General features: G+C 33.4%; 1 protein-coding gene across 1 annotated transcript; it reads left to right on the top strand.

The window, feature by feature from the left end:
• Positions 1-1,399: 1,399 nt before the first annotated feature.
• On the top strand, positions 1,400-7,662 carry LOC115712132 (uncharacterized). Its single transcript, XM_030640373.2, has 3 exons — positions 1,400-1,638; positions 1,723-2,346; positions 7,135-7,662. The coding sequence occupies exons 1-3, from the start codon at positions 1,533-1,535 to the stop codon at positions 7,536-7,538; spliced, it is 1,134 nt and encodes a 377-aa protein (XP_030496233.2). The 5' UTR covers positions 1,400-1,532; the 3' UTR covers positions 7,539-7,662.
• The last annotated feature ends 3,218 nt before the right edge of the window (positions 7,663-10,880 follow it).

The raw sequence follows: 10,880 nt of genomic DNA, 5'->3' as shown, positions 1-10,880 counted from the left end.
TTAATTATGGTGTAGTTTTTAAGAGTTAATTTGAGCTATTAGATTAAATTAAAGGCTATAAATTATTATTCTATTAATACTAAAATACCTAATTTTTAGTGTATAATAGCCCATATATAAATACAATGATAAAAAAAATTACTTTGACGAGAGAGAGAGAGAGAGAGAGAGAGAGAGAGAGAGAGAGAGAGAGAGAGAGAGAGAGAGAGAGAGAGAGAGAGAGAGAGAGAGAGAGAGAGAGAGAGAGAGAGAGAGAGTTGAAAAATAAAAATATAAAAGAGAAATAGAGATAGAATAGAAAGAAAAAATAAATAAAAAAATCAATTGAAGATGATTTTACATTTTGCTTGGAAAACTCTTTCAGGTTGTCTACCAACACGTACTCAGCTTCATAGTAAACATGTTCCTGTGGTTTTACACTGTGTGTTGTGCCACTATGGGGAAGAGTCAATTTTCCATGTTTTGGTTCAATGCTCCTTTGCTCATTCTTGTTGGCTCCGATCGGCGTTAGGTGTTGGTCATTCTACAACAACCAATTTCTTTGACTGGTTTATGGAAGTGTTGGCATTAGGCAATAAGGGGTTGGTTGAAGAAGTTGTCATGGTTGGTTGGGCAATTTAGAAGGCTCAGAATGATATGCTTTGGAATGGTAAAAGTTGTAGTGCTGCTGATTTTGTTTGGCTAGCTCGTACTACTCTTCGACAATAAACGTGTGCCCAGTCTAAGTGGCTGGATTCGGGTTCCTTGGCTTCCAATCGCACTGACACAAGAGAACACTGGTCCAAACCAGCTGCTGGGCAGTTAAATATTAATGTGGATGGAGCGGTTTTTGAAGACACAAATGAGATCACAACTGGTTTTGTAGCGCGCGGCTATGATGGTCAAATAATTGAGGCGTTTTCAACTATTTCTTCTGTCAGTTGCCGACCCGAAATTGCAAAAATTCTAAATGTCAAAGAGGCACTTGGTTGGATAAAGAGGCATAACAAGTCAAATGTTATTTTAGAGACAGATTGCATTTTAGTTGTTCAAACTATTCTTAGTTCGGTATCTATGCCTTCTATTTTTGGTCTATTTGTTTAAGATTGTCTATTTTATCTTGTTTAAGTAATGTTTCTATTGGTCATGTTAAACGGTCTGCTAACAAAGTCCTGTATGGCACGTGGTGCTTGTTATTGGTCAGGTCGTCGTTTTACTGAAAGCGATGCTCCCATTTCTCTTCAGGCCTTTGTATCAGCGGATGTTTCTGTCTAATAAAAATTATTTTGATTAAAAAAATATATATATATATAAAGAAAGAAAAAAAAAACAAAAAACAAATTTTGAAGCTTTAACGAGTAAAAACATTAAAAAAGAAAAAAATTAAGTAATAAAAATAGAAATGTAAAACTTTGTTTATATAAATGTAAAATGTAATGTCCCTTGCTATAGTCATATTTCTTTTCTCTCTAACCCAATAATCACCGAAGAGAGAGATATGAAGACACAAGATACTCTCCCCTCATCATCTTCTCACCGTGAAAGCGATAGCAATGGTACCGAAAAACTCCATGCCAAGGTCGTTGGCTGCATGTCCGGCCTTTTCCATGATCCATCTAGTCTCCAATTACCACGGCCGCCGAAAATTACTTACATTCGGTACTTAATTAATTACTCTCTCTTTCACTACTTATTTGCTTCTTTCCTTCTTTCTTTCTTTGTTATGTATATTTCTTTCTCCAGGAAAAAGGCAAGCCAAAAACGAGCTTGTTCCTACTACTGCTACAAAGTCTTCTAAATCCATAGATAAAGAAAAGAAGCAAATCAGCTCAACAAACCCCTCCTCCACGAAAAATGTCACCCAGAGACACTCCTGCGAGGTACCGAGGAGCCCTACTTTGCCTGCGGAGATTAGGCGGTACTCAGTTAATTCGCCGCATAACTTCAAATCAGCCTCACCAGCAGGCCTAGTAGCGAGGCTAATGGGATTGGAAGAGCCTTATTCTTCAACTACTAAGTCCATGATATTGTCGAAAGCTAACACTGTGCAGCAACAGCTGTCGGAATATTCATCCGCCGCCGAAAAGCGCCGGCAACTTCTGGGCGCCTTGGAGAAATGTGATCGGGACTTGCAGGCTCTGAAGAAAATCATAAACGCCGTGCGATCGGCGGAGCAATTGCAGTCACCTACCGCTTCCGCCGCTGTGTTGAGAAACTCGGATGGAGTTAATAAAGGTTTGGAGGTTCATATTAACAACAATAATAATCATAATGCTGACAAGCCGAGTCGGGTTTCAGTTCTTGACGAGTCCACTCGGTCTCCTCTGAGCAATTTATTTCAATCAAAACGACAGTCGTTAAGTTACGGTACGTGTTTGATTAATCTTAATAGTATTTGCATGACCAAATTTTTATCTTTACTACTGAGACTACTATAGAGCACTAACACAATCACACAATTAAAGAGTGCGGTCTCAATAACTAAGTTCAATTATATATATTTGAAAATTTTCATAATTTTTTTTTTCTTGTGGTATTTTCTATTTATGGAGATATGTATATATATATATATATAAATATATTTGTAGATAAAAGAAAAAGAATCAGAACTAAAAAAGAAAAAATATTATTAATAAAATAAGAAGGAAAAAAAATACAGAGAACGGGAATCAACAATTAATTATCTAGAACTAAATAATAATGTGTGATTTTTGCAATATTCTTATCAATATATTTGAGTGGTAAATCATTCTATATCATGGAGTTTAGTTTTGTATTGTAGTAGTCTCTGTGTGTGTGCTTCCTGAATTGTGTGTCAATGGGAGAGTGCTCTTCTACTGCTCTGTTAACTTATTAGAACCGTAAGCTATAGAAATTAGTTTCAGTTAGTGTTGGAATGTTCCTAATATACAATAGAAAAGTGTTACATTTGGAAGTTTTAGGGATGAATGAATCCATATCCTTGTAGAGAAACGAGACAGAACAAACTTTTTTCATGTAAAAAGTAATGACCCTGCCCCACCACAGTCTACAGTCCACAGATAAAGCGATTTTAGTATTCCAAGTAAGAAATAATTGCATGCACTTAATTTTCACTCATAATCATATAACATTAACATTATTTCTAGTTAGTGGGGGACAGTGATTTTTAAATTACTATTTGTAATTATATATGCTAAAATTAACAACATAGGCAATTAGTTTTTGCACTAAAAAAATTGACAACACTTAGTTATTAACATAAATTATGTATAATTAAACATAATTTTTAGTCACATTAAAAAATTAATTAATTGTGACTAAAAATATAATACTTAAAAATTATTAGTAATTTAATTTTATTTATTATAAATATTGTGACTAAAAATATATTTTAATCACAACAAATTATTTTTGTGTGATTAATATTTTTTTATTTTTAATTATAAATTTTAATATGGCTAAATTTAAAATTTTGAATAGTGTTGACTAATAACAGCTAGAAGAATAAGACATAATTACATATTATACATAGAGCTGTAATGATTGATATAAGATGTGACATTATTGTTAAAAAATTTAAGTTGTGTTAAGATCTGTGTCAAAATGACTGTGAACTGTTTGTTCACCACAAACATAGTTTGCTGGCATTCAAAGCAAGAAAAGAAAAAGAAAAAAATGTTTTTGAGTCACACTGCAGAAATGTTTGTCATAATTATGAACCAAAAAGTAAGAATTAACAATAGACGACTAATTGGGTAGGGTTAAATTCAGGAGAGCCGTTTCCCAATCGCTTTATATAATTAGGAAAAATATCAGCTCAGACGATTAATCAGTAGTGGACCTAGATTATAGATTATTTGACATGCTAATTGAGGGGCCGGTTTGTTTGTGTTATTATCTTTATTACAAGTTGTTGGTATTTGGTAACCACTGACTCCTTTTATTATGGAGTCAAAGATTATTTCGAGAGAGAGAGAAAGAGATGAAGGCAGCTTTATATAGTGGCATGTGTTTCATGACCCCTCAGTCTCTCTATCACTTAGAAAAGCAAAGTACTTGTTGTAAGGTTTCCAGCTGCATGCACTTTTGTCACATGCCTGGGCTGGCTGCCTGTGGTTAAAATTGAGCACACTTTATATCAATACCTATAATACCCTTTTCTCTTCTTTTCTCTTCTAACTTCACCATCCATACTCTCTATTCCCATCCATACCGATGGTCTTTCCTTGAGGGTTCGATGGTGCTTTGATTGTTGTCCGATAGTTGCCCAATACTACCCATTTTTTTTATGTTTTTGTGCATAAGAAAATGGTAACCCCAGGCCACCATCGGACCATATTCTACATTTATATATGTTAAGCTCCATTCATTAAGCTCGTCAGGAACGCATCGCACCACCATCAGACCACCATCGGACTACCATCAAACCATATCCTACATTTATAGGTAGCATCAGGCCACCATCAGACCTTCATCTTCAACTTTAACATTTTTTATCAACAGGAAGGCATCAGACCAACATTGGGCCTGTCGAAAAAACTATTTTTTTGCTCAAAACATAAATTTGGTCATTTTCGACCCTAAGTAAAACATAAACTCACAAATAACTAAAATTTATACAATTTTTCATTTGACAATATTGCTGATGGAGAAAACATGGTAGATGGAGAAGTCGTTGGGTCTGTGTGTCGTTGGGTCCGTGGGTCGTTGGGTATGTGGTCGCAGTGGTTGTGGAGAGAAGGGACCAAGGTTGTGGGTGTTAGATTGTGGGTCTAGTGCTTGGGGTGAGTTTAGAGAGCGAGAGAGGGAAGGGAGAAAGAGATAGGATCATGTGTTTCAAATGGGAGGGGTAGAATTGAGTTTTATAAAATATTAGCATATTCTATCAATATGGGTTAACTTAGGTTTAGGGAAATACTTTAATCTACTAAATGCATAAAAAGTCAAATTTCTCCTTTTTAATGTGGCTTTACAAGTTACAAGAATACAAGTATAAGATCCAATCCACATGTGTTGTGCTAATGAATTTGGGCCAACCATCTAAGCCCACCACATATATCATGGGCTAAATAATCTTGATGTTCATATACCAAAGAATAAGGAGGAAATTACATGGTATACCCACTTTACTTTACTTGTTTTAATTTTTACCTCAATTTTCATATTTTTTAAGATATACCCATTTTTATAGATTATATCGCCATTAGACCCTTTAAGTTAATATAAATTATATGCTAGACTTAAGTAGAGAGTGAGGGTGAAAAGTGGAAATATTTTAATAAAATATAATATGATCAGGGTATTTTTAATTAATGGATACAAAAAAGTGGTATTTTTTAACTTATCCCAAGAATAAGGGATAATTTTAAGGGACTTTTTTATTTTTACATTTAAAAATAATTTTTTTTTAATATTTTACGGAATTCCACGTAGAAACTCCCATAACAACTAACGAAGCAACCTAAATTACAACCAAAATCAACATAAAAACCCACATAGAAATCTTTTCATTGTAAGTAGTTGTATTTCATTGTAATCCATATTCATTTTTCAATACAAAATATAAACATCTTTTGTCTTATCTATTTTTCTCTTTTGAACTTATACATTTAAATCCAATATTTATGAAACATATATACATAAAATTAAAAAATTAAATATAAATATATGTATATAAGTCAAGGGTAATAGTTACAGAATCTAGTAGGGGTGGGCATCCGATCCAATCTAACCTTTTTTTCCTCACTCGATCCAATCTAATTAGTGATTGGACTTAGAAAATCACCATCCGATCCAATCCAATTAGACCTCAAAATCCAATCCAATCCAGTCCAATTACTAATTGGATTGAATCGGTTTTTTTTATTGAATATCCAATTACACACATAAATTTTAACATTAACTTAAAAATATGAAAAAAAAAATACATAAAAATTAAGTATCATATTTTATTTAGGTTTAATACTTCATAAACATACTATTCTTACAAGTGTAATGTAGCTAAAAGTTTTGAATAATTAAAAAAATATTTCTAAGTAATAAAATAGAACAAAATATCATAAAAATAAATACGCAAAATAGTCAAGTGTTACAAATTCAACATATAAATTTTTTTATAAAAATATGATAAATATATATTATATTTTTCAATATTTTTTATTGTATAAATAATTTTTTAATATATATAAATATAATTGGATATTGGATCGATTTTTAATTGGATTTTAAAATTGACATCCAATAACGATCCCATTCAATTAGAATTTAACTTTTAGCATCCAATTCAATTGTAATTGGATATCGAACTTTTTGTAATTTGATATCTAACTTTTTGTAATTGGATTAAATTAAATCGGTTCGGTTCAATTAGATTGGATTCGATGATGCCCACCCCAGAATGTAGCCATATCCAATGCATACAAAATGTACAATAAATGCACTAAAATATGTATGAGATGGACATATTTATGGATTTCAAAGAAAAGAAAAAAAAAAAAAGGTGATTCCATAGTTATATCTATGTGACGGATGTTTTTATACATTCGTTACACTTTTTTTTTCTGAATTTGTTACAAATTTTTATGGATTTGATATAATGATTATACCATATAATTAAGTACACTATATAGATAATTTGTATTGGCAATGTATATATTAAACGTATATATCGTTCACCATTCCACAGTACTCCTATAGTGTAGAAAACTTGAAAGAGAGTAATTGTATTAACTACAATAATTAGTTTTGATAATTGTGTAGGTGTATTAGTTACTTTAAATTTTTAGTTTTACGGTTAGAAATAAGTAATTCTACAACTTTATGCAGTCAAATTTTATTTATTAAATTAGTGATGAGATTAAGTGTTTTTATATGATATTTAATGTATTTAAGAAAATTATACTTAAATTTGAAGGAAATCTAACGAGAATGACTTAATTGGATTGAATTTTTAAAGATTAATTTGGGTTTCATGATATTGATAACAACCACATTTTAACTTGATACAAAAAAAATTAGATAGGATTAGATGTCCACTAATACATGATAGCTACTTGAGTACTCTATTTATATCGGTCAAAATTAAGATAATGGTAATTACACAAACTTTTATTTTCCATGCCAATTATATCATATTTAATTTTTTGTATGATTAAACGTAATAACATGGTACAGGAAGAGTTCAACATCAAGCAAGACAACAAAAAAGAAAAGGAGAAGAAGACTTCATCAATCCAAGCATCTTTGATAGAATCACATGTGAATCTCTTCATAGGAAGACAATCGTTAGTAGTCCTGATTATTTACATCGAGTGGAACCTGCAGCAGCATCCCTTCCACCACCGTCATCATCGTCATTATGGACTAGTGAAGCCATGAGAGAGAATGTAGAAGAAGTATCCAAAGACATTGCTTGGGGAGAGAGGCGTGAAATTGGAAGAATAGGCTTAGCATTGCAAGACCGAATTTGCAGAGACTTAATTGAAGAAATTATCACAGATATGGGTTCAATAAACTTCTACAATAACTTGTATTCTCCACTGCCCTTTGAGGCATGTAAGAGAAGACTTTGTTTCTAGTTCATTTATGTTTTGTGTGAGTTTTAAGAAAAGAAAGAAGGAAAAAGAAAAAAAAAACTTATTGCTCTCTAAATTACTTTTCAGCATAGCATACCATTTTAATTTTTTATTATTTGTTTTCAGGTAATTTGGTGTCAAATTCGTTACATTTACTTCTGTATACACTTTTTCCCTTTTTCTTTATTTTTGATCGGTAAACTACCTTAGGTCCCTTTTTGTTTCAAATTTATTGTTCGGTTCCTTATACTCCGTTATTTACCTATGTGGTTTATCAAACTCTACGAAAAATTCCATCCTATAACATTATATGGCAATTAAATCAATATTTTTAAAATTAAAAAAAAAAATAGAATTTTAAATTAAAATTATTTATCATAATTGATCAACGAAAATAAAATAAATACAAACTTAACGATAACTAAATAAATACAAAAAAACCTAACTGTTGACGGTTAGAACTTGTTAACAATATAATCAGATTTTTAAACTAACACTTAAATGAAAACTTAATTCAAAGAATTTTTACAATAAGGATCTCATAAATCTCTTTTATCTCAAGGTCATAATGTTTCATTGCTTTTAGAAAATTTAAAAAATCCCTCCCTTACAATGAACTTAAGGGTCCTATTTATAGTGAGCCATTCTCCTTTTATACCCCCATCATATCCTAAGACATCCTATGTCAAGTCCATTTCATCTATTACAAGACTGTGTCCTAAGTGACCTGACATCTGGTGTTTGGAATTTTAAAGATAGGTGCTTGATCGAACTGACTGCCCCTAGTCCGATCAGTGCTGGACGACCCAACAATATGTTGTAAGCCGAGGGCAGGTCGACAACTAAAAAATCTTGCATAAGAGTAGCAGTTAAAGGTGCCTCGCCTAAAGTTAATGCGAGCTGGATTATCCCAAGGCTAGCGGCGCTATCTCAGGTGAATCCACAAAGATTCACCATACAAGGCCTTAACTTGGCCTTTTCGAGCCCCATTTTCTTTAGAGTCTCCTTATAAATGATATTTATCAAGCTCCCATTGTCTATTAACACTCTCTTGATTCTCTTATTGGCGAGTTGAATGGTTATGACCAGCGGATCGACGTGAGGGTATCTCACATTCTTCTCATCTTCCTCTGTAATTGGGGGTTCCTCGGTTTTCACCTTTTTGGAATGTTCTGGGGCAAAGATCGACTGCTTGTTCTTTATCTCCCTCACATATCTTTTCTGGACGTTATTGCTTTCCCCTACAATATGTGGTCATCCCAAAATAACCAGGATGTCCTCTCCTTCCACAGGAATAGGCTGTAACCCCTGGTTGTTTCGGTTATTAGGCTGACGGGGCTTGTTGTATCCCTGGCCCTGTCTTTTCACATACAGTTTAAAATTAATGGCCTCGAGCGATGAGACTCTCTATCTCATCTTTCAAGTGGTGTCGTTTGTCGGTCGTATGCCCAATAACTTTATGGAATTTACAATATTTGTTATGATCTCTTTTGCTCCTCAAATTCCTCATAGGCTCGGGTTTGCCGAAGGCTACCTTCTGCTCATGTGCGAGGTAAATATTTTCCCGAGTTTCATTGAGCTTGGTATAAATAGTATACACTTGCACGTATTTGTCATGCTTCTTTGGTTTCTTTCTATCCTTCGACGGTTCCCTAATTTCATCCTTTCTTTTCGAACGAGAAGCCCCTGAGTTATTAATTCTCGTGGAAGCAGTCCATGTTTAAACATTACTGGGTTTACCTCTTGAGCTTATTTCAACAAGCTCATTTCCTTTTGGGGTTCTTCCTTCCAGACAAACACCTCAGCCCTCTCGTTGAACTCAGTGATGCTTCCTATCGGACGTCCTTGTCAATCATCCCAGAACTCGCCCCCGGTTGTTAATGGATCAGTGGAGATCCCCGCCTGAAGGGCTATAAATTGCGTGCTGTCATCCAAGTTTCTAACCCTAGAAGCAGCTGTGCTAAAACGACTTAAGTACGCCTTAAGTGTTTCATCAAGCTGTTGTTTTATATTGGTTAGCGAGGCCGCTTCAGGTCGCCTATCCCTAGCGACTTAAAATTTCTTCTTGAAATCCCTGGACAGCTCCTCTCAGGAAATTATTGAATGACGAGTAAACTTGTTAAACCTGCTACTCGTTGCTCTAACAAGCGAGGTGGGGAACAAAATACAGCATAAATTGTTCGTCATGTTACTCGCTCGCATTATCATGTTCAAGTTATTCAAATGCGAGACTGGATCTGTGGTTCTGTCATAGGACGAGACTGTTGGAAATATTTTATCAGGATATAGATTTACTACCATGTATGTTTCATTAACAACCTTATATGAATTCCAAAACAATGAAATAAACACATATAAAGTTTAGGAAACCTTACATTGGGTGCAGCGGAATATAATGACTCCTTCCATTCAGATCTCTATCCCTTGATTCCTTTCTGTAGCAGAGCATAATCAAGATCTGAATTTGGATCTCTTTCTCTCCTTCCTTGATGCTGATTCTCCTTCTTGTTGTTTGGATTCTTCACAGTCTTACACACTATGATTGAGATATCACTTGATGTGTGTGGGCACTAATCTTTCACTCAAGGTATTTCGAAATTCAAGAGAAGAAGAAGAAGAGAGGGGCGGCTATGGCTTTCTCTGAAAGGAACAATATGCAAGTCATAGTTTCCTGAAGCCAACACTTTCTATTTATAGAATGCTATCTAGGTTTAGGTTAGAATTGTATGGCATTAAAATAATGGAAAAATAAATGGTAAAACCTTTGCATAGTGGCCGGCCATATAAGGGAAATGGGCTTCACTTTGCAACTTTCCCATTTTGTTATTTTTCAATCCCATTTTCTCAAAAATGCCAATTTTCCAATTTAACCATTTAAATACCAATTCTAATTATTTAATAACTAAAAATTAATTATTAAATAATAATTTCATTTAATATATGTATTAATTAGACATACAAAGTCTCTTAATTAATAAATAAACTTTGAATCTCTTTTCTTTACAATTTCTCCCTTGCTTAGTGAAAATTCATAAAGTAGACATAGTCTAACTTTAGAATTATAATAGATTAATCAAAATCAATTAACTGAGTCTTACAAGCAGTATGGTCTCAAGTAGTATGGGGACCATGGGCCTATATAACCGAGCTTCCAATAAGTCGAACCGAATTTACCAAGTAAATTCCCTAACTTATTAATTCCTTATTGAATCCACACTTAGAACTTGGAATTGCACCCTCAGTTATATAGAACGCTCTATATGTTCCACGATATAGATAAGCTATTAGTTATCCATTGTTATAATCCTAATTTGAACAATGACCCTCTAATAGATGATCTACATT

This window comes from Cannabis sativa, chromosome 4 (assembly GCF_029168945.1).
Source record: "Cannabis sativa cultivar Pink pepper isolate KNU-18-1 chromosome 4, ASM2916894v1, whole genome shotgun sequence".
Taxonomy (NCBI): domain Eukaryota; kingdom Viridiplantae; phylum Streptophyta; class Magnoliopsida; order Rosales; family Cannabaceae; genus Cannabis; species Cannabis sativa.
This window is presented reverse-complemented; position numbering and strand designations above follow the sequence as displayed.